The 26,041-nt window shown below is 34.6% G+C and overlaps 1 protein-coding gene across 1 annotated transcript in view; it reads right to left on the bottom strand.

The window, feature by feature from the left end:
• INTS6 (integrator complex subunit 6) overlaps nt 1–26,041 on the bottom strand; it is an 88,480-nt gene that overhangs the window by 49,742 nt on the left and 12,697 nt on the right. Inside the window, exon 4 of the mRNA XM_040448340.1 lies at nt 16,218–16,307. Within this exon, the coding sequence (XP_040304274.1) occupies nt 16,218–16,307 (90 nt within the window). The remainder of the gene's footprint in view (nt 1–16,217; nt 16,308–26,041) is intronic.

Below are 26,041 nucleotides of genomic sequence, written 5' to 3'. Positions count from 1 at the left end.
CCCAGCATTTGCTGCTTAGGATTAAAGAACCAATGCACTCTGTCACAGCATCTTTAGATTTCTTCCCAGTATGAGAGTTTTATTAACGAGGAAAGGTTTACTAAATGCCACTGAATTATGCAAATTTCATCTCAATAAAACAATATACAAACTTTAGCACAAGCCAAGCCCTTTACCAATCCAGTTAAGGAAAACTCCAAGAAAGAACAAAGATGGAAGAAGGACAGAAAAGATAACTACGAATAATGAGGATAACAGTAATGGATTCAGAAGTCAGAAGAGAGACACAGATGGGAAAAAAATATATCAAAGAAATAAGTTAAAATATAGGAGTTTCCAAACTGAAAGACGTGTGATAGGCCACCACAAAATCTAGTGGCAATAGAAGCTTACAAGTAACAGAATGAATATAAACTGGGGTAAGAGTGATAAGAGTTAAGCCCCAGAAGTACAGAGAAAAAAATGTGACTAAATGCCTAAAAGCTTTATAGAAGGTAGCATTTGCCCAGTGTCTCAACAAATACTGAGTACATTTTGGGAAGAGAGAGGTAGGAAGAGATAGGAAGCACCCCAGAATCATGGAACAGGCACCAGTAAATAAAGTGTGATGGACTCAGTGAACAACATTTTGGTGTTGGTGAAGCACTCAGATGCAATGTAAACCAAATAAAGCATGGGGAAAGTTGGGATCAAATCATAAAGGGCCTTTTATACCTGGTAAAGGGAGTATAGATATCCCAAGGTAGGAAACAAAAGGAAAAGGGAGAATGCCCAAGTGCTTAGCATCAAAACTCAATGAGAAAGATAAAGGTGGCTGGGGGCGGCAACATGGGAGAAAGGGGACAATAGGTACAAACTTCCAATTATAAAATAAAGAAGTCAGAGAGCTGTCATATACAGCATGGTAACTACTGTTAATACTGTATTGCATATTTGATAGTTGCTAAGAGAGTAGATCTTGAAAGCTCTCGACACAAGAAAAAAATTTTTCTGTGTAGTAATTAATGTTAACTAGACTTATTGGAGTGATCATTTCATAATATATACAAAATATCAACTCATTATGTTGTATATCCAAAACTAATGTTTATGTCAATTATATCTCAATAAAATACACACCCTCCCCGAGAGCAGCAGTGCTCTAACAGTTTGAACTGTAACACCATTTGCATGCTTAAAAATTAATGAGGACCCTAAAGAACTTTTGTTTATGTGGGTTATGTCTATAAACTGACACCATCTCAAAAATTAAAAGTAAGAAAGTTAAAAGATAATGGCTAGAAAAACACATCTTGGCAATCTGTTTAGAGATGGAAATCTGTATATACTGATGGATGAAGCTGTGGGAATAAATGAAATTGCCTGAAATGAACAGGTCAAATGTAAAGGCAAAAAAAAAAAAAAAAATCTAAGTAACAAGGGGACAGATAGGCATAAAGCAAGATCAATGATTAAATGGAACCAAAAGCCAAATAAAAGCCAGGAAAATATAAACCCAGAAGCCACTTTTAAGAAAGAGTGTTCAATAATGCAGGCAAAACTTCATGGAAGAGAAAACTCAAAAACCTATGAATGAATTTGGAAAAAGAGAAAGCATTATTGACCTTACTAAGAATGGAAGAAGTCAGAATGTAACAGATTAAAGAATAAAAAAGAAGGTAGCAAAGTCAAGGGGATATCAGAAATAATTCCTAAATTTGCTACAAAAGGAAACAAGATTTAAGAAAATCATTAGAAAGGGAAATAGGGTACATGAGGGTAAAGACACAAGTTTTTCCCTTTGTTTTGTTTCATGTTTTTAGAATGGCTGACCCAGGGAGGCAGAATTATACAACCATCACCACTACGTAATTTCAGAACACATCCATCACCCAAAAGAGAAACCCCACGCGCATTAGCACCAACTCTTACCCTCAACCCCAGCAACCCTTATATATTTCTGTTTCAATGGAATTGCCTATTCTGAGGATTTCATAGGAATGGAATCATGTAGTAACTAGGCTTTTGTATCTGGCTTCTTTTACTTACCATGTTTTCAAGGTTCGGCCATGTTGTAGTATGTCAGAATTTCATTCCCTTTTAAGGCTAAACAGCATTCCATTGTATGTATATACCACACTTTGTTAATCTGTTCATCAGTTAATGAACACTGGATTGTTTCTACTTTTTAGCTATTATAAATGATACTGAGACATTTTATGTGGACGTACTTTCATTTCTCTTGGGTACATACCAAGAAATGGAGTTTGGGGGTAATAGGTAACTCTACGTTCAACTTCTTGAGGAACTGCCAACTAATTTTCCGTAGGTAGCAGCTGCATCATTTTACATTCTCACCAGTAATGTATGAGGGTTCTAGCTTCTCTACATTCTTACAATATTTGTTACTATACATTTTTTTTATTATAACCATGATAATTGGCATAAAGTGGTATTCCATTATGGTTTTGATTTGCATTTCCCCAATGACTCATCATGCTAAACATAGTTTTCATGCACTTATTGGCAATTTGTATGTCTTTAGAGAAATATCATTTCAAATCCATTGCCTATTTCTCAATTGGGCTGTCTTTATTTTTGTGTTATAGCAGTTCTTTTTATATGCTGGATACTAGGCCCTTATGAAGATATATGATTTGCAAATATTTTCTCCTGTTATACGGTCTTTTCTTGATAATATCCTTTGAAGCACAAATGTTTTTAATTTTGATGAAGTTAAACTTTTCTACCTTTTCTTTGAATGTGCTTCTACTGTCATATCTAAAAAACTGCTGCCTAATCCAAAGTCCTGAGGAGTTAGCCTATATGTTTTCTTCTAAGAGTTGCAGCTGTCACATTTACACTGCCCACATATTTTGATTTCATTTTTGTATATGGTGTCAGGCAGGGGTCCAACTTCACTCTCTTGCATAAGGATATCCATCTAGTTGTCCAGTACCACTTGTTGAAAAGATTCTTCTTTCCCCATTAAACTCTTGGCTTCCCTGTTGAAAATCAATTGACCACAAATGTATGGGTTTTATTTCTGACCTCTCAATTTATCCATTGATTTAGACGTCTATCCTTATACAGTACTGTACTGCTTTTTGTTTTCTTTTTAAATCCCACACTAGAGTGTAAGGAGCAATAAACCTGAAGTAAAAAGAAAAAACCCAACAGACTAGTCCTAGCTATGCCTCTCAATTGAGAATCAGCTCTACTAACATTCATTTTCCTCACTGTCACAGAATTGGGAGTTGAGATGTGAAATTACCTTGAAACAATGAAAAGTAACAAAATTAAGTCTTACACATTATTTTCTTAATGATTACATTCAATATAAATTATTTTGGCGGCCAGGAATAAAAGAAGGTAACATAGTAAGAATCTGTTTCTAAGAAACAGTGCCTAGCACATAGTAAGCCCTCAATAAATTATTTTTATTAACCATTTTCCAATTGCTCTGCATTCTTTTCATTCGTTTTCAATGACTATTAAAATTATGAAAAACTGACAAATTAAAATCACCATACTTCAGGTTCTTCCTTTAGCAATTATTTCCTCGAAAAAAAAAATCAAGTACATTTCCCTTAGGCTATTTTTGCTTTTTATTTATTTTTTAATGTTTGTTTATTTTTGAGAGAGAGAGTCAGAGCGCATGTGGGAGGAGGGGCAGAGAGAAAGGAAAACACAGAATCCGAAGCAGGCTCCAGGCTCCAAGCTGTCAGGACAGAGCCCAATGCGAGGCTCAAACCCACAAGCAGAGAGATCATGACCTGAGCTGAAGTCGGACGCTTAACCGACTGAGCCACCCAGGCGCCCCCTATTTCTAGCTTTTTATGTTATTATCCAATACAAGCATTTAAGACAGTTCTCCTCATATGATATTTAATAAGGAAAGGAAAATTAAGAAATTATTAGTCAAAGGGAATTCTATAAAATTTAGTTAATAATCTGAATCATTTAGTTGGTAGTTTCCACATAGTTACTTACAATGCATATCCTTTAAGTTAAAAAAAAAATTCTTTTTTTTAATCTAGTAAATTTAAGAACAGTATCTGTTCAGAGGAAAGAGCACTTATTACTTGGCAATCAATGATATGAAAATAATTCTTTCACAAAGTTTTACTCCAACAAATTTCAATGGTGAGGTCTAATATTTTAACAACTTTATTGAAAAATAATTACCCACCATAAAATTCACCCATTTTAAAAGTGTCCAATTACTTTTAGTAAATTTGCGTAGTTTGCCCTCACTACTATCCAGTTTTAGAACATTTCCAGACCTCAGAAAGATCCTTCATCCCCATTTGCAGTCAGTCCCCAGCCCACCCCAGGCAACCACTAATCTACTTTATAGATGATCCATAAAAATGGAATCATACAATCTGTGGTCTTTTGCATCTAGCATAATGTTTTGGAAGTTTGTCCATGTTATATAGCATGTAAGTACTCCATTTCTTTTTATTGCTCAATATTATTCCAAGTTCCTTTATTTTATTTCTGGCATAAAACGACCCACAGACAATTTTGTCTTTTATAAGGAGGTTTAAAAAAAAAAAAAAGTGCCAACATTACCTACAACTTGTTTATTCTACACTACTGCTACTATCTTTCTAAAATCCAAATCTGATCACTTACTTTCTCCTATACCAAAATCTCTTCAATGGTTATTACCATCAACCTCTAAGACAGTCTACATTCCTTGGCAGGGCATACACAATGGGCCATGCCATCTGTCCACGCTCATTTCCTGCTGCTTCTTTCCTGAACATTCTGTCAACTATCAGTGCTGAGGTGTATAAGGTTCTCTTCCTGTCTTTATGCCTTATGCTCATCTACTTCCTTTTATGCTTTTACACTCATCTGCTTCACAAACTTGAATTAATCTTTCAAAGTCCAACCTCAGACATCATTTCCCAGCGCCACCCTCACTTTCTCAGCAGCTTGTGCTGTAATCATTTCACTTCTTACACCATGACCTGTTGACCTCTCTGTCACCAAACTCATACTCCTAGCACCCAACCTTTTGTCTGAATATCACTGGTTTCAAGAAGTATTTGTTCAACTAAACAATACATTCTGACCACCAGTATTTTCTGCTCACCTCATTAAGCAAGATCAACTACACTCTAAAACTCATGGTGAAAAGGACCTGAAAGTAGTATAACGCAATTCAGTGGTCTACAAAACAAGACAGACTCCAGAGGTCAGCAAACTATGGCTCACCAGCCAAATTCAGCCCATGTTTGTTTTGGTAAATAAAATTTTATTGACTACAGCCACACTCACTGGTTTAACACATTGTTTATGGCTGTTTCTGCCCTACAGCAACAGAACTGAGTAGTTTTAACAGATCATATGGGCTGAAAAGCCTACAATGTTTACTACCTGGCCCTTTAAGTTTGCAAACTCCTGGTATACATTATGATGTGAGGGAAGAAAATATCAGAATTTCCTTTGTATAAGTTTTTTCATCTCATCTTTAAAAATTTCTATTTTTGTAGATATTTTCTAATATTAATATAAGGTGTGTGTATATATACGTGTATATATATATACACACATTTATACGTTTATAATATCTAAACATAAAAATGTACAAACATTGGGGATAGTGCATGCCCATATTATTTTTTCATTTTTACTAATACAGGCAACTCAACAACAACAACAAAATAAATAAATAGATAAAAACCCTATTGAGTCTTAGGACAAATTTTTAGAGTTTACTTGAAAATTTGGCAACCAAGAAGTTATTATATGACAACTGGGTTTTGTAAGTGCTTCAAAGCAACAGAGAAAGAAGTCTAGAACGAAACTTTTTCCAAAACAAAATGCTCAATGCATCTCTAAAAGATCTTTTTATTGAGTCTAAAAATGTTATTCACATAATGCAACAGTCCTAATATTCTTCAAGTTGAATGCAACAGAATACGAACTACATAAACTACTTCAAAGGTAGTTAATTTTTCTTAATTATAACAGACAAATCAAATGCAAATTTTCCCATCAGAATCCTGAAGCCCAACTGCCTGATACACATGATCAATACATGATATACAAATTAACACATGATAAATATATAAACTCAGAGATTACCTCACTAGCTAATTTTTTTAATCCATCTGTACTTATCTGATTTTATAACCAAAATGTTCCTTAGCTATGATAGTAGGCTACTGACATTGAAGACAACAGATACTAACCTAAGGTTCTGAAGGGCCCAGGAAATCTCAAACTCCTCCCCTTACAGATCTTACGGTTAAGAGGTTATTCGTTTCTAACAACTCAAAAGTTGGGGTCTGATCATCATCACCAACAAATGTATAAACTAAAGTCAATTTACCAGTTGAACCTGGATTTGTCAAGTTAGGGTTGTCATTCTATGTTGAATCATATTCTCCAACCAATAGTCACAGCCCCCAGAGAGAACTACACTCTACTCTGCTCACCTTTAAGGCTTTTTCTGAGGCCTTCCGAGATGACTAGCATCAGACTTTTGAGGAAGGCTAGCCATTAGACAAGGCTTTTCCCCACGATCTGACTGCTTGAAGTGACATCCAGGATCAGGTCGATCCTGTATCCAGGAATCATGACCCTCCCTGAGGCACCAGTCATCATGAGACAGTCAGTGCACTTTGGCACTTCTTGAAAACCACTGGGCTGCTCCTTTAGCTGAAAGGAAAAAAAACATCAAAACCACAACAAACAAAACAAAGGGGGAAAAATCAGTAATTCAACCTGAAAAGACAGAGCGTGGGGAAAAATAAACCAAACAGCCTTGTCTAGATCAAAATGCAGCCTTGCCTTGATGTAAAGACCATAGTTCCAGTCACTGCATAGTTTATTCCTAATACACAAATCTAAAAAATTTTATATCTATTTTATTACGTCTGAAAAGAACAATTGAAAATGGAGGTTTATATAAAATAACTATTTATGGAACACAGCTAAATAAGTATGATGAAGGTATTTATAAACAACTAACAGCCTATGGCTTATGGGATTGTGCCTCACCAGTATTGAGACCAATACTCAACTTTTTCATGCTCTCAAACTGTAATCTGACTTAGAGAGGCATAAAATACATCTAACAGGCTCACTTTCACGGAGCTTAATTGGCAGAAAACTACCAGTGCAGTTAAAGCCAATCTACAACTATTCTTAAATCACATACCGATAAACAGAAAAGAAACTGGGTTTGCATCCTCTTCAGTGGACTTCACACTAGTACAAGGTGTCCTCACACACACAATGCTGTTCTCCCAGCATTCTCAAGTTCAATGTTCACACTTACTTGAAATAAGCAATTTTAAATGTTCATATCACTATGACTTAAATTTAAAAACTTAAGGACCTGATAAATAAGTAATAAAATGACTTAAGATTTACTTATTTAATCTGCTTCAAAATACAAACTCTATCAAAATTTAGAGATAAATTCTGCTTATTTCTTTGTTTTTAAATACAAAATACTTTTCTTAGGACATAATGTTAAAAGGCAAGAAAAAGTCTTTGAACTATTGTTTTAAAAGTTGGCTTGTAACTCCTTTAAAATATTGGTACCCTCAAGATATTTTACCAATTATTTTATATTCCTTTCTACTATATATCCAATATCCCCATTTCAGTTAACACTAACAACATCCACACAGATCTCAAGTTGGAAACTCTGAAATACAACTAGGCCGTCTGTATTTTTTTTTTTTTTTACTTGTTTGAGAATATGGTTAAAGCTACAGACCTCTGTCCCCCAGAAAAATGTGGATAACTGCACAAATGGACAATGTCTAGTATGTTTTCAGGCAATTCACAGAACCCTCTAAAGCCCAAGCATGGACCCTGGTTCAGAATCCCTTTCAAAGGCTGATTTTTTTTCTCCTACTTTACCATCTCTGAAGACCTGCCTAGTTAGCATACCCATCAAATCTCTCACATTTCTGCCCTTCTATCCAGCACTGGCTTAGTTTTAGCACACCCCATGTTTCTCCTGGATTATTTCATGTCGTTTGCTAATTCTTCCCAGTTTACCATCCTTCAACCTATCTTCTTTCACCCCTGCAGGCAGAGTAAGCTTACTAAAATGCAAATCTGATCATGAGACTCCACTGCTGCTCAACACCTCCAATACTTCCTCTACAAATGTTAACAGAATGATGTCTAGTCTCCTTATGGGGTTCTTCTGGCCTCTACCTACATTTCAAGGAACCACTGCTCTTGCCTATGCTTTCTATACTCCACTCATATAATTTCACGTCTCTCCATATACCGTTTTCATGCCTTCATACTTTCACACACTATTCCCTCCTCTTGAAATATCATGGCTCAATTCCTTACTCATCTCTCATAACCTAGTTCCCCTGTTTATGCTCTCTCAAAAGCTTTTATTTCTGCCATGAGATTTATCTCAGTGTGTTACAAATGCTTATTTCCTTGCCTATCTTCAAATATGTCTTCTGGAGGCAAGAGCCTTAATTTCATCTTTGTGTCCCCAATACCTAGAAAATAGTAGTACTAAATATAAATGTATGGTGTGCCACTATTCTTGTACACAAGCAAAGTTACTATACCACACCCACACCCCCCCACACACACAATTACTGATGAACTAATCTAAAATATACTTTAAGAATTGAAAATCAGAACAATTCATTAGAGAAGGGTATTTTAGCAGGAACTCTCTAGAAAGCAAAAATTAAGTGTAACTATCACCAATTCTTTATAAATTGCCCTCATCTGAGTCAAGGGTGTGTGTGTGTGTGTATGGATATATATATATATCCATATTAAATATATATTTACATATATATATATACACACACACACACACACATATATATATATATATATATATATATATATATATATATATATATATAATGCTAGCTATGAATATCCATACCAGGAATTAAAGCACAATAAGGATAACAGAATACTATGCAGTCCTTTGGATAAAAACTCCTTAAGCCAGTGATAGCAAGCACATGACAGATAATATGAATTAATTACTCCTTTTTTCTTATCCTCTCCTTTCCTACCTCATCTCATATTCAGGGTCTAAAAGCCCTCCTCAAACTCGGCATACCACAAATGCAGTAATTATAGACTGACTGTGGTCAGCACACATGTTAGTATTTCAGGGCTATCCAATAATCGATTCTAAATCATATCAAACACAGTAAAAACTATTCACAGAAGACCTAGTCCATATTCCCGGGAAGCCCATTCCCAAGTTTAACAATTCCAAAGGTCAACAATTAATTTTTATCTTAAAATATTTTGCTAGCATTGTAAGTCAAAAATGGTGAAGGTGTTTTGTTAAAGTTGTTCACTTTCAAATGTGTTTTTTATAGTTTAAAATACATATTCGTAATTATATTGTATTCTAAAACTATGGTTTTCAAATATGTGTATCAGAATCAACTGGGACATTTTCAAAAATACAGATTCCCAGGTTCCTGTCACGATCAACTAAACTAACATTTTCAGAATTAGAGCTGAGCCATAAATATTTTATAAAATACCCTAGGTGATTTTGATGCAGCCATTTGAAAACTAACGTTCTAAATATTATAGTAGTCTATATATGGAAAAGCTGCAATCAGAAGGGTAATAGAAACATCTCTAAGTAAATTTTTCCTTACATGTATGGCGTCTCTGATTGCTTATTGGTTCTGACAGGCTAATAAAATGCAGGGTGAAAGTGCCTCACCTGCTGAATAAAAATTATTTTGATATATCTTACCACAGAATTCTAGATAATAGATTACTTATTGTAGCCATACAGCTTCATTAAAGAGTAATAAGCCAGTATTTTAAAAAAATTATTCTATTGAAATGTTTGGCTAGGGGCAATCCATCCTTAAAGGGTTTTTCTTTCCACGTGCCCTTGAAAAAAGATATATTCAATAAGAGTACTGTAAATGTGTTGCTGAAATTCACTATAGGTTATCGAATTGAAACATTTCATCAACTTCTCTTAATTATAAATTTGTATTATAATTTACATATTTTCAATATACATATATGTTGTTTATATATGTATATAAATGTATATGTAATATTTTTATATATTATATACATATATACATATTACCATTTACATATTTTCAGTTTTCAATTACAGATGTATATACATTTCTATAGCACACTACGAATAATAAATCCAGGAGTTGAGAGAATAGGGCCAAAAATATGGGTATAAAAAGAAAATACAAATGATCCGTATCCAACAAATTCTTATTAAATGTCCTTGGAAAGTTGAATTGATAGAGACTAACATATACAGTAATGTTATACATATGTTTAGAACATTTAAATCACAAACTACTACGACACAAATTACTGAGTCCCTAGAAATCAGTAAGAGGCATCACTGCTAAGGGATGAGTGAAAACTCAAAAAAATGCATTTACACACAGATCCTTTGGGTACATTCTATGATACTCCAATGACATTCCTCAAGATTTCTTAGAGGTTTTTTTAAAAAGAAAAAAGAACGAAAAAGTTGCTCCAAAATTCTAAGTGTACTGGGGAAAAAAACAACTGTTTTAAATATGTATTAAAAGTCTTGACTGATATAATTAAAATAGTTTTGACACAGGGCACCTGGGTGGCTCAGTCCGTTAAGCATCCAACTTCAGCTCAGGTCATGATCTCACGGTTCGTGAGTTTGAGCCCCGCATTAGGCTCTGTGTTGACAGCTCAGTGCCTGGAGCTGCTTCAGATTCTGTGTCTCCCTCTCTCTTTGCATCTACCCCACTCACACTCTCTCTCTCTCAAAAAGAAATAAACATTAAAAAAAATTTTTAAATAGTTTTTAACACATTTTTAGGGACTTTACTAAAATAAAAACATTTATGGCAGGAGAGATGAGATTTCAGAATTACTTCAGGTACAAGAAAAAACTCCAAAAATTCTGGATTGTCTTGATCAGTACAGATCACAAAGAGTTAAATAAACCATAATTATAGATCCTAAAGATTATCCTTATAAAAGGTAAAACCATTTACATTACAAAGAATGATCCAGAAAAATCACTAATACTAATCCACCTCTCAAAGGCTGAGGGGACTTCTGCATCAGCTTTTGAGAACTGACAAGTTGAAAGATAAGACCCTACCTAATCTGTAGCCACTTCAACACAGAGCTGAGATTACTCAGACATTCTCTTTCTACAGAAGCCCTTTCTGAACATTTGCCAAGAAGTTATAAAAGTAGTTGTCCTAGTTTGTCTTAAAAAGCTGGGAAAGTCATAAGAAGGCAAAACTTTTTTTTAATGTTTATTTATTTTTGAAAGAGAGAGAGAGAGAGAGAGAGAGAGAGAGAGACAGAGCATGAGCGGGGGAGGGGCAGAGAGAGAGGGAGACACAGAATCCGAAGCAGGCTCCAGGCTCTGATGAGCTGTCAGCACAGAGCCCAATGCGGGGCTCAAACTCTCGAACTGTGAGATCACAACCTGAGCCGAAGTTGGACGCTTAACCAACTGGGCCACCCAGTAGCCCCAAGAAGGCAAAACTTTTATTGTCAAAAGCCAACATTTTATTTTTTACTGCAAGTATCTTCTCTAAAACGTTAGCCTCCAGGGCAATCACAACATTGATAAAGAGATGCAGAAACATTCTTCAGCATATAGAAATCTCAATATTTGAAAGATAATACTACTATTAGCACTTTCAAGGAAGAGAAAAATAACTACTACACTACCCTGGAATGTCATTCATCGCCAAGAAGGTACTGGCAGGATTTCTTCTGGCTACTTTATTGAGCAATATAGTTAGCCATGTGTTCCTGGAATCATAGTAAGAATAGTTTTCCATTGCAAAACAGTGCTAGGGAGGATCTTTGCAGGAAATTAAAAACAGAACGAAATTTTTTCAATAATTCTGATTTTGTGATTCTACCAAAACACCTGATACATCAGTACTAAACATAATGAATGGTACCGTAATTGGCCATTAGTACGTACACTTATCAACATCAAAGAATACTACTACGAGGCTAAGCAATACAGTTTTCTTGTGTATCAGAATTCAAAATCCTATCTAACTCACTCCTCAAAAGTGAAAATATTGTGAACCGATTTTATCAAATAGCTACACTTAAAAAGAAAAAAAAAAAGAAGCAAAAAATACACACATACTGGTCCAACACAACAGTCACTAAGTCCTAGAGAGTTATTCAGAAGTACTACACTAGAAACACACTCATGACACGTCAGACAATAACCTGGACTTTCATTAAATGAAGCCAAAAGACAATTAAAGTCATGAAATAAGGTAAAACGATCATATACAGCTCAAGATTTTTGTCTGCAATACAAAACCGTTAGTCTCCTAACTCCTAACACACTGCTAAGTGATGAACTATCACAGAGGAAATGGTATCCCTATATGATTTTGACAAATAAGTTATAAGAAATTGGGTCATTCTGTCCTCAACAAACTTAGCCAGGTCAAGAGACAATATGACACCAAGTTTTTCTATTAACTATTTTCTAGGCTCAAAACAACTTTACACCAGGCTTCTTTATAATAATTTCAGATACAAGCTAAGAGTCACATCCTAATACTAAATCATCCACAAGACCCTTGAATTCAATGAAAATTTAAATGATGATAAAAATTCACAGTACACAGGGTTTAACACATACACAAAACAGGTCATATTAACACTCCCCTCCCTCTTTAGTGCTCCCACTTAGTATATATCTCTATTTAATAAAACTATTTAATGAGTAATCTCCCCCCATAAGACTGTAAACTTAAGAACCAAAGATCTACCCTGTTCATCTTTTGTATCCTCATTGCCTAGCAATGAATGCCCTGGTCATAAGAGTCTTCAATGAGCACTGAGTGAACAAGAACATAATGTCTACATCACAATTGTATAGAAAGGTGAAGTAGACAAACAGGAAATCAGGTAAACAGAAGATAAATTTTAGGACAAAACAAAAAAACAAATCAAATATAGAGGCAGGAGATATAACAGAAAAAAAGCACTGGTCTGGAGGGGCTGGGATGTCTTTGGAATTTATACATCAATTCTAATCCAGATTTTGGCAATAAAAAATGTTATAACCTTGAGCAAATCACTTTGTCTCCCTGGATCTCAATATACTCATTTGTAAAATAAAAAGACTACACGAGCTCTAAGTCGTCTTATACGCCATAAGGATGATTTTAAAGCAGCAGAAACAGGTATTCCTGAAAAATAACATCAAAAATAACATCAAATATAATACCCCATGTGAGATAGTATAACTCTTTTGAGCAGAGGATATCAGTCAGGTGGGACGCACAACTCCATAAATAGTCACAGGTCACATCAATAGCAGCCACAGGCAATCAAAAATTATATATACACAAGAGTAGAAATCACTGATATATTCACTCATTCAATAAATCTAAAAAAGAATCAAGTTTTGCCAAAAGCAAAGGTTCAGAGATCTGAAGAGGAAGAGACAAAAGACAAAATTCTGTTTCTCATTGTCTAGTAGAAATTATGACAACATAGATCACATGTAGCACGCATGTGCACACGTGCATGCATGCTCACAGACACACACACACACACACACAAGCAAACAAAAAGCATCTTTATACTTTTTATTAATTGAAAGACACCTTAAAATGAAACACATAATTTAATTACTTGGGCTAGAACAGACCAACATTTCCCAATATTTTAGCAAAAATTACATTTCAATTATATGCACACTGGGGTACATTCTCTCTGCCCCACAAGAGGAGTCTTGTTGAGACATTAAGAACCAAATGTGCAAAGGATCAAAAACATTCCTAACCTTGAAAACCAAAACAACTCACAGACCTATGTTCCAACTACATTAGCAAAATAAACCTTTGCCTTAAAACAAATGAATCTTCTGCCTCTGATAAATAATAGTAATTTTCATCCTGAGGACTACTAAACTCATACCATAGTATCTATAATCAATATTTTTTAATATAAACTCTGTTCACAGTACTAGGCTAACTATCATAGAAGCTACAAGAGAACTAAAATGGAAGATGCTTGCCCACAAGAAAATCTTCCCAATCTTACTTGCCAGGTAGTTTTAGATTACTGTAAGCACACAGTCCCATTTCTCCAATATCCCTCCCAAAAACCTGGGAAGAAAGACGAGCAATTCTAATATCCATTTATACTTCAAAATATGTTTAAAAGTTAAAGGAGGTCCTACAAAACAAATATTATAAACATGACGAATCCAGTTATATAGGAACAAAACATATTGTACCCCAAAGGACATTTCTACAAAGGCAGCAAGACAGAGCATCCTGAATGAATAATCTTACATGTAGGAATATTTTACAAAAAATAGAAATATTTTGTCAGCCATCACAACTATAAATCAAAATCATTAAAGAAGGAAACAAACAAACCACCAGAAGACTTAATTGATAAAAAATAAAGTTGAAGAAATTACTATGGGTTCTAATAATAATACCTCTGATTTGATTATTGATACCTAAATCTTCCTCTCAAATTTTTCAAAAGGAGAGTAAAGTGGGACAAATCAACTTCAAAGTTTCAAATTTAAAGTTAAGCAACATTCTACTCCTTGTTCATATATATAATTAATATCCACCTGGGTCCTGATAGTGGCAGGACATAATTGGCTATGCATGTCAACCTAGTTCAAGAAAGTCCAAAAACCCACTAGGTTCAGCTATGTAGCATTCCAATGCTACTAATTATGTATAGACTATAAGTTATTTCATATGAATTTTAATCTGTCTAAAATTTTCAGTTCTATCTCTATGAATTATATCCTAAATTCCCTTTAACATTAACTGCTCAAACAAAACAATTCTGGTTCTCTTCCACACAACTCAAGATCAGGCAAAGACAACTCTACTGGTTCCATTGTTTCATGATAGAATACTACACTCATTGCTTTACAGCCTAGCAAGCACTTTGACCTATATTATTTCATTTCAGTCTTCCAACAAAATTATGATGTAAGGCAAGAATTGCCAACTTATTTCATGGACAAGGAAAGCATATTGGAGAAGTTAGGTAACTGGTACAAAGTTCACTGCTAGAAAGTAACCGAACAAAGACCAGAACGCACGCATCCTGACTCCGTGTCCAAGTGACATTCCACAACATCACACGAATGAAAGTATTTCTAAAAATTACTAAACTTAAAAACTATACTCTTCCTACTTAATTAAACCCTTTGTAAATACAAGAATTAAGATTCTAAAGCAAATGCAAACAGTAAAAAAAAAAAAAAAGTAGTCTAAAACACCTCCCATCTATATCAATATATTCTGAAAAATACAGTTGCTCCTTGAACACAAATTTGAACTGCAAACATCCACTTGTATACAGATTTTTCTCAATAAACACAGTACAGCACTATAAATGTATTTTGTCTTCCTTATGATTTTCCTAATAACATTTCTTTTCTCTAGCTTACTTTATTATTAAGAATACAGTATATAACGCATATAACATATAAAATATGGATTAATCGACTGTTTATGTTATTGGTAAAGCTTCCCATGAACAGCAGACTATGAATAGTTAAGTTTTGGGGCAGTCAAAAGCTATACACAAATTTTTAACTATAAGGGAGTCGACAATCCGAACCCCCACACAGTTCAAGGGTCAACTGTATCAAATACTACAGTAAAAACAGCTTAAGGTTAAAATAAGTCTATTGTAGCCACTCTATCATACCACACGCAACCAATTCTGCATAAAGAATGCTAGCAGAGAATAGGTGAGGCTAGCTTTGAATAAAAGTGTCTAAAAACCTTCAGTTTTCCTAGTCTTAAACTCCTCTTGGCTTTGCTCTAGTCTAGTCTAGAAGTCTCCACAGTAGAGTGCACATGACAATCCACTGAGATATGGAAGAAATTATTAGCGTGCTGTGCCTATTTTTTTTCAACCTGAAAATAAGATTTCATTTTCACTAAATTTACTGTATGAACTGACACTGTCACCCTCACATAAACTCAAAAATACACGTGGAGTTGGAGAATGGGGGGAGGCTCAAAGTTTTTCACAGAAATTCCTATTCAAGAAAATCTGGAGATCACTGCTATGAACAGAGAAGGTAGATAAGTACTAGGAGACAAGTGACTCTAGACCGCATCAAATAATCAAACCTATTTAAGGTGTTCAGTACCCTACAGTACATATACAAATAATAATTTTTCAACTGCAATTGCATAATCTATGCTGATAGGAATATAACTTACCTCATCCTGGACTCCACTGGTAGTAGTCAGCTTGCTCCCATCAGTAATTGTAATAATTATTGCTGGCTCCAAAAAAAAAGGGTTTCGTCCCTAAAGTCAAAAACACATTAATTACATTAAGGTCTAGACATCAGCTTAATTTTTCTGAGTAAAAAGCCAATTCTTAGAACACTGTATAAATCCACTTTTCTTGTTATTAAGTTTTATATACTGTATATACCTTTTGTACATTAAAAAAAGGTTCAGAAAGAAACATGCACTAAACAGAAGTTAACCTTAAAGAAATGGGATTAGGTAGAGGAAAAGTTAGACTTTTCACTTCTTTCTACATTTTTCTATCATTTTAATTTTTTACAGTGAGCATTTATACTTAAATAACTAAAAGTACTTAATTTTTTAAAAGGAACTCTATAGCTCAATTCTAATAATCTTATTTAGATATTCAAAATTAAAAGACAGTATTTTTCTGAAAAACTTGTTAAAGAGAAAGGCAACATAGTACATGAAGATAACAATGCAATGTAATTTATGCCTGTAAGCAAAACATCTAACCAAGTGACTGGATATATGCATGGAAGAGCTCTAAAATCTGGTTCCATGGGAACATAAGGGCTACTCTAAGGTTAGTGAAATTTAATGATAGCCCAATATGAAAAATTAAGAAGGATGGTTACTTAAATTGCTCGGCAAGAGAAGGTACAAAAACAACAGTGACAGAGGCAATGGAAGACAAGTGACACAAAACTCTCAAATGCTCCATATATAAAGTGAAAGAACTTCGGTAACTTCCACTCAAATCTCTGGCCAAGTTACTCAGTATGATGATCAATTTTAAGGGACACATTCTATGAGGGAATCAGATAAACATAAACTTATCTTTTACATATAAATGGCTCTCATTTAAGATATTAAGGCAATTTAAGACAAAATTATGACCAAAGGCTAGAATTTCAAGACAGTAAACCTTGTGTTTGAAAATTATCAAATTCTCTGCCATTAACACATTCAAGAAAGGATGGAATGAAGTTTTGCTGGATATGATGAAGAACAGCATATGACAAATTTTAATGTGTATATGAATCACTTTGATCTTGATAAAATGCATGTTCTAATTCAGTAGGTCTGGTTCAGTAGGTTCCACATTTTTTTTTCTAATGTTTGTTTATATTTGAGAGACAGAGCGTGAGCAGGGGAGGGGCAGAGAGAGACAAGAATCTGAAGCAGAATCTGTTCTGTCAGCACAGAGCCCAACACAGGGCTCCAACACTCGAACCGAAATATCATGATCCGAGCCGAAGTCAGACGCTTAACCGGTACCAGGCACCCCTAAGGTTCCACATTTCTAACAAGACTGCAATGTAGGAGATGCTAATGTCCACAAACCATATTTGGAATAGCAAGGATGTAGAAGGGTTATATGCATGTAATATTCTATAGTTCAATAAACTTCCCTTACACTTATATAGCTCTCAGTCACTAGCATATTACAGCACATACTCTATTTGTTAAATGTATTTACAAACACTTCACATACACTGTGATTTTAACTGATCTTCATAAAGTGGGAAGGGGAGATTTGGCAGTTTAAATTTCTTGATCAAGTCATACAACTTGCAGGTGGTATATACATTTTTCAAACAGGTGTCCAGGAAATAATGATTCCAAATGGGGAAAGCAACCTCTGGTCAAATTAAAATATGTTGGCTATAACTTTTAGAAGATTCTGAGTGCATAGAAGCATCCAAATGTTACAGAAGACTTGCAGGGGATTAAAAAAAACAAACAAACATGAATTTACCTTCCCTTCCTTCTCCACAACATTCATGGTAAGTGGAATACATTTGGAGAAACATTACACTATCCTACCTGTCACACCATTCACCCCCAACACAAATAATAAATTCTAATAATGTAAGTCTTCTCATAGATCTATAAACAGGCCATATTCATTGTCACTGCTGAACTTCACCTGGTTCCCTCTCGTAGAATGTCTTCCCTTTTCCCTGCCCACAACCCACTCAATTCCGAATTTTTCTTTAAGGCCCAGTTTAAGTCCTCTTCTTCCATGAAGCCTTCCCTGATTAGTCTGCCCTTAAATAATTTATTGTTCTCCCTCTCCAAATTCTAATAGTGGCAGTTTTCAAACTTAATAAAAATATAGATACATAGAATGTTTCTTCAAATAAAACTGGATTTGGAGTGGTGTTACGGAGTACATTTTGTCTCTTTTTTTTTAAGTACACTCCATGCCCAATGTGGAGACTAACACAGGGTTTGAACTCACAACCCTGAGATCAAGGCCTGAGCTGAGATCAAGAGTCAAATGCTTAACCAACTGAGCCACCCAGGCGTCCCCATGGAGTACATTTTGAATACTACTTCCCTGCATTTAACCTCTCTCCTTCTCAAATTATTTTTAATGTAAATATACAACACCTTGCACAACAATGTGAATATACTTAACACTACTAAATTCCACACTTAAAAATGGTTAAGATGGTAAATTGTTATGTGTATTTACTATAGTTTTTTAAAAATACACCGTCTTGTATTGTTCATCATTGCTTCCTGATTCTGAGTAAACTGAAGTCAAGGAGCATGTCATTATTTCTTCCTCAGCACTGAGCACAAAATATTTAAGCACTGGGCACTTAAAATACTCATTGATTCACTGACTGAGGTTTAATACAAACCTGCCCAAGTTCATGGAACCATTGAGAATTTTTCAAACTTCAACAAGCTTTGAAAGAAGATATAGATACTTTACCTATATCTCAATATAAATGAGTGCTTCCCTAGCTTAACACATAACAACTCATGAATTTGCTAGGATACAAGGGTACACTGCCTCTGTCCTGTGTCAGTCTAGCCATCCGCTCTCCATTTACTCATGTTTGTCACTCAAATGTTAACTGAGTGGCTGCCATACAACAAGCAGGTGCCTGATAATCCAATCTCACCAATAATAAATGTACCTATGTACATAGAACTCTCTTCTCCTGGTCTCTACAAATACCACGATAGATCAAAAATTGGCAAAGGGAGATAAAGAAGGCCAAGATATCCTGATAGCTTCAGAATTATTTTATCTTGCTTCTACCCTTAACCTACAACTACGTGGACCAAATAATTGGAACAGTGCTTCTGTAGCACCTCTGCACCTAACTCAAATTTTCTTCTATATTTTCTGAATGAAAGTCTGACATCAATTTTTATTCCTGTATAAGCACACTGAAAATTATCCTTCAGAGGCCAGTCGGTTACATTTGTAATTAAAGAACAACGATCTATGACGTATTGAACTTTATGAATGGTGATACGCATCCCAAAACCAGTACATACTTTAAGGACCATCATATCTAAAAATCAAGTTAAAATGTATTATAATTCAGCAAAGCCTTTGAGTTAAAATGTAAGCTAAATTAAAACATCAAAATATAAGTGATTCTTTCCTTGATAACCAACTTTTAGTTGAAACTTTACTGGAGTCATACACATAGTACTCTCCATAGCAACTATACCTGAAATTACTAATAATCAGGTACTTGATAATAACAATAAAACAGTCACATGATCTCATTTAACCCTAAAAACATGGTACAGTAAAATATTCACAAGATTAAATAATATAATCCAAAGTTACCCAGCTGGTAACTAGCAAAGCCAGAACCTTATTCCAGTTCTAAATATCATGGTCTTTCCACAGCATCTAAAAGTCCTGTTGGTAGCAACTAAATCCTCTTGCATACAGTTCTACACGAACCTAGACTGTGCCATGTTCACAGAATAATGAATAGCGTTACAATCAGTTTGGTTTTATTTAATATATTCTATCTACAGCAAAATTAACTACAGTGGAGCTATTCCTTTACTTGGTTTCCTGTTGTTTTGTGATTTCTCACCCACAAAAAAAAAATTTTTTTTTTAGAGAGAGAGAGAGACACCAAGAGACCATGAGCCGGGGATAGGAGCAGAGGGTAATTAAGAGAGAAAAGAGAGAATCACAAGTAGTCTCCACACTTAGCACAGAGCCTGATTCCACAACCCTGGGATCATGACCTGAGCCAAAACCAAGAGTCAGACACTCAACTGACTGAGCCACCCTGGTACCCCTAAATTTTCTATATATAAATCAATATACCTCTCCCCAACAAAAACACACTGCAACAAAATACAGTGTAAACAAAATGGAATGTTTACTTTTGAAAACGAACGTCAACCAACTTTCAGACAGCATAGGAGGTACAAACGCAAGGTAAAACAATATTAAGATCTTTAATGACTTTAAATTTTGGAAAATTGAGATAAAGATCAAAGGTAGAAAAAAAGTAAAGAAAAATATGACCATCCTCATTTCACGTATTTATTTAACCCTAACATGGCTAATTATTTAATTATTTAATAAAATAAATTATTTAATAAAATAATTATTTAACCCTAACATGGCTAAGATCCCTTCAAGAATCACACTAAAAAAGACAACAGGATTAGTCATGATAAAAATTAGAATAATAATGACTTACTGCACATATATACAAGAGGACAGTTTTTATTTCTTCAGGAACAAATTATCCCTACCTCTATATAGACATATAAATGTTAGAATAAATTTATTTAAGCATAAATTTCTAAATCACCTGCAACAAATGATCAGATGATGTTGCTCCAAGACAGTTTTCTTCTATACAGTTTACACTGCTCCTCCGCCTGTGAAAGTGCATTTATGCTTGGCAGAAGCACAGGAAATAACTGGCATCTTTCTCACACATTTTTACCCAGTAAATTAAAGCACATTTCTGGTTGTCTACCAGTATCATGAGACAATTTCCATGTGTTACAAAAAATAATTTAACATTTCAAAGGTCAAAAGTTGTGACTTCTAATGTCATTAACTATCTGTTGCCAAGCCAATGCAGTTCAGTAATTCCCAAATCTTTACATTTTTATTCCTTGTATGTTTATGAAGTCACTCAATTTGGGGACAGTCCATATTAGAATAGACCACAAAATTCACCTTGGTCATAAGGTTATAAATAGCTTTTACCTTAGTTACAAGATCTCCAAAAAAATAGTAATATTAGGTTCTGCTACATCAAAGGCAACCAGTAGAGGGACTAAAAGTTTACTTTTGCCATTAGCAGAATTAAAATCAGATGGTTCTCTCAGAGCTGTACTTCTTGGTGCAAAGAAATCTAAATATGTCCCTAAAGGATAGAGTGCAAGGTATAATATTCTACCTATTTACTAATGGAAATCTTCTCATTTAGAAAATTTATTAAAAAAAAAAAAAACAACCGATTTTACTACTGGTCAAAAACCTCAGGTAAAAATTCTGCTAAAGATAACATAAAACGCAAATGTTAAGTTCTTGCAATAATTTAATATTACCATGGGGTTAGCCAAAACAATGAAATTAAGGCATAAAATCTCAATAAGAAAACTTAAAGAATTAAATTAAGTAATCTTGGAGCACCTGGGTGGCTCAGTAAAAGTGTCCAACTTCGGCCCCCTTCGTGGGTTCAAGCCCCGCATCGGGCTCTGTGCTGAATGCTTGCTCAGAGCCCGGAGCCTACTTCAGATTCTGTGTCTCCTCTCTCTGCCCCTCCTCCACTCACACTCTGTCTCACTCTGTCCCTCAGAAATAAATAAATGAAAAAAGTAATAATAAAGTAATCTTACCCACTAGAACCCATTTCATTTTTGCAAAAAAAAAGTTTTTGAAAATTTTAAAATTTTCCAAAAAAATTTTTTTGAAAATATAAAAGGCTAAATTTCCCTCAAATACAAACTAACCTGGTTCTCAGAATCAGAATTTTTAATTTTACCCAATAAATTTAAAATGTAGTGGGGGGGGGCTGGAAGAGATACAGGAATTTTACTGTACCCTTAAATAAGTCTTAACTATTATCTTCCAAAGCAAAAGCAAGGCACCCCTGTCTTCAGTAAAACTTTCATTGGCTATCTCTGCTATGGTACCAAAGGACTCATTTTCTCCCCGTGCACCATGCTCCATGTTATCAGTCCTTGGAACAACCTCATAAGGACAGCCATGGCAAAGCTACTTTTCCCATGGATTAAAGGGGCTACTGAAGAGAAAATGTGCACCAAATGTCAGCCCACCAGCTCTCCTGTGATGGCATTTTCAGCTACTTACACCTACTATTGTCTAGTTATTTTGCCATATGCCCAGAAAGGTACAGTCAAAAGAAATCAACCAAAGAGATGTTAAGATGTATAATGTCTTACACATATAGGCTAAAAGCATATTCCCTAGCAAGAAAATCAGAAACTTCCAGAAACAGACTGTGCTTTTTCAACCTAAAACTTCCTTTTCAAGTTAAGTAATAGCAACAACAGCAACTATGTTAAGAGGAGGAAAGAATCGCCGTGAGAAGTAAGTACTGCATTAGTAATGGTTCTCATGCATATGCCACTGGACAAGTACTCAGTAGGACAGCTATTAAAAATTTTTTTAACGGTTAAGTTGCTAAACTAGATGTTTAGGTCCCCTATTTACATCTTTGTAAAATCTACATAAATAAGAACATAAAGCTGGCATTATCAATCCTATTTTCCTCTACTACCATATCTAAAAAAGAGGTAACAATATATGTTCCTCTAAAATATGACCAACTACTTCATTCTCATTTAGAAATGCTGACACTCCCTTTATAATCTGTCAAAATTCAGATTCTATAGAGAAAATATAAAACACAGAAATATTAATATTATTGTTCTGTGTTAGATATAGATGTCATCTACTTCATAATATTCATCTCCTTTAAACCTATTTCTAAAAGAAAAATATCTTAGGATGCAATTCACTTCCAAAGACTTGTCATAATACTGATAATAAACACAATTACAACTACATAGGAATGAGAAAAGCAGCTTTTAATACATACTTTGCAAATACAAGTCAACTAGTATATATAACATTTAGTTCAGTATTGCTCAACTTCAGGCAACTGCATACCACAACCAGAATTTTGTCAATATCTGCGTATTACCTGTACTAATATTTATGTACTCAATATTTCCCTTGAAGTCAGTTATTTTATTTTTGCCTCAAACTATATCAATAAGATCTATGAAATCACAGTTTTGATGTGCTAATTATATCTTCTATTCAATAATTCACTGTCGTTAATACAGTTTTGCTTCTTTTAAAGGGTGGGAGGTTCGTTATATTACAGGAATGAATCACAACTGGTTAATTAAACATTCCAAACAAAATATATTAATTACTTAAGTCAATAAAGGCCTGACAGCCTTATATTTAAATCAATATTCCAAGGCCAGAATTACAAGTTTTATGTTTGTTTTAGAATTTAAGATTATTACTTTTATAGTTATGATCTCAAGTGGTATGGCAAAAATGAGTCTTTTGATAAAAAAAAAAAACTCTAAAATATTCATCTTAGGAAATTAGTGCTTATAAAAGAAAAATAGCACCTCTGAATATATAGATAAGATCTCTGAAAGGGGAGCCTGGGTGGCTCAGTTGGTTGAGCGTCCCACTCTTGATTTCAGCTCAGGTCATGATCCCAGGGTCATGGAATAGAGCCCCACATCAGGTTCCACGCTGACCATGGAGCCTGCTTAAGATTCTCTCCCTCTCCCCTCTCTCTCTCTTCCCCCCACCCCTGCACTTCCCCCACTCTCTCTAAAAATAATAATTTTTTTAAAAGATTAAAAAAAAAAAAAGATCTCTGAAAGATACATTACAAACTGATTAACCATGGCTGCCTCTGAACAATGGAAGCGAGCAACTGTGTAACTTTCTATAATGCTTGAACTTTTTAACCGTGTGCATTTATTACACATTCAAAACAAGTAGTCAAAATTAAAATGTGCTTAGTATCTAAAAATAAACCTTTAAAAATCTGCTGTGTATGAAAACCTAGCATCTTAGAAAAAATTAAGGTCTATAACTACAGAAAAACATCAAAATGAAACAATTAAAATTCCACATTAAAACATATATTCTTTTAGTTTCAAGTAATTCCATTATACAGTTGTGTACAAATATAGTTCCTTTACCTAACCATACAATTCCTTATGTTAAAAATATTAGCATCATTAAAAACAGATGGAATAAGACTTAAGAAAAAGCCAGGGGAATCCCATATATTTATTTTAATATAACGACCAAAAGCAATATCCTAGAATTTGATTCAATTAATAAACCAAACAGTAATCATGTAAGAAATACTATAGGAGCGCCTTGGTGGCTCAGTCGGTGATCTCACGGTTCATGGGATTGAGCCCCAGGTCGGCTCTGCACTGACAGCAGAGCCTGCTTGGGATTCTCTCTCTGCCTCTTCCCCATCATGCTCTCTTTTTCTCAAAAATAAACAAACACGGGGGAAAAAAAGAAATACTGTAAGAACTGAAGAAAGGTTTGACTTTAGGACAAAAATGTTAAGGAAACTCCATAACATACAGGGCTAAGAAATACTGCATCAAAAACCAGTAATATAAATTCAATAGGTCTAAAATATTAAATATTTAATAACTTCACAGAATTTGAGTTTTACATTTGAACTGGAATCTAAAATTTAAATAAGATTATTCTACAAATAAATAACTGGTTTTCGTAATATTTAAACAGTAATAGCAGTAAAAAAAAAAAAATTGGGGGGTACCTGTGTGGTTCAGTAGGTTAAGTGTCCAACTCTTGACATTGGGTCAGGTCATGATCTCACAGTCATGATCAAGCCCTGCGTCAGGCTCTGTGCTGAGCATGGATGAGCTCATGTGCTACTTGGGATTCCCTCTCCCTCCCTCTCTCTGACCCTCACCCTGCTTCTTCTCATTCTCAAAATAAACAAACTTAAAAAAAAAATACTAACATTCTAGATTAAAAAAACCTAACATGCTCATTATATTAAATGGACCAGGTAATATTAATTTGGGAAAAAATTCCAGCAAAGAATGTAATAGTAAACATGTTGCAAACATGGCAGAAAAAAAAAAAAAAAAAGCCAGGATGAAAACCTATTTTCAAAGACAGATGAAGTTATATATAGCAATAATGCTGAAAATTAATTGACATCAATAAATCACACAGACCTCCCTATACTATCCAGACCAATCGTCTCCTTGAGGTGTTGATTACCACCAAATGTATAGATATTACCCTTGCAAAAGTCTGGTTAAATCATGTCTTTAACTATTAAGAGCTATTTTTTCCTAAACATCCACACACATGTTCACAAAAAAATCATTCACACACACATCAGCTCTCCTACACAGAAGATGGAATTCAACCACAGCATTCTATGTAAGTATCTTCATGACTACAACTGAAAATGAGAAGGAACTGCCTAATAAATGTTTCATGTCAGTAAAGTTAGCAATAAAGCATTAAATTTAATAAAGCAAAAAAAATTCATGATAAGCACTTGGAAAAATTGACAGTCTATTTTTTCCCATGTGCTATAGCTGAAGGCCAACTGAAAATAATTTAATTGGATAAATCATAATTCGAGATTAGTTTTAAGGGGTCTGCTTTGTAAAAAAAAAACATGAATTTTCACTTTTTAGGAAAGAAACGATGGTAACCCAATTTCAGAAGTTTTAGAAGGAACTATTAAAATTTCTCCAAATCCAGGGGTGCCTGGGTGGCGCAGTCGGTTAAGCGTCCAACTTCAGCCAGGTCACGATCTCGCGGTCCGTGAGTTCGAGCCCCGCGTCGGGCTCTGGGCTGATGGCTCAGAGCCTGGAGCCTGTTTCTGATTCTGTGTCTCCCTCTCTCTCTGCCCCTCCCCCGTTCATGCTCTGTCTCTCTCTGTCTCAAAAAAATAAATAAACGTTAAAAA

This window comes from Herpailurus yagouaroundi, unplaced genomic scaffold, assembly GCF_014898765.1.
Source record: "Herpailurus yagouaroundi ecotype Mexico unplaced genomic scaffold, PumYag 197, whole genome shotgun sequence".
In the NCBI taxonomy this organism is placed as follows: Eukaryota; Metazoa; Chordata; class Mammalia; order Carnivora; family Felidae; genus Herpailurus; species Herpailurus yagouaroundi.
This window is presented reverse-complemented; position numbering and strand designations above follow the sequence as displayed.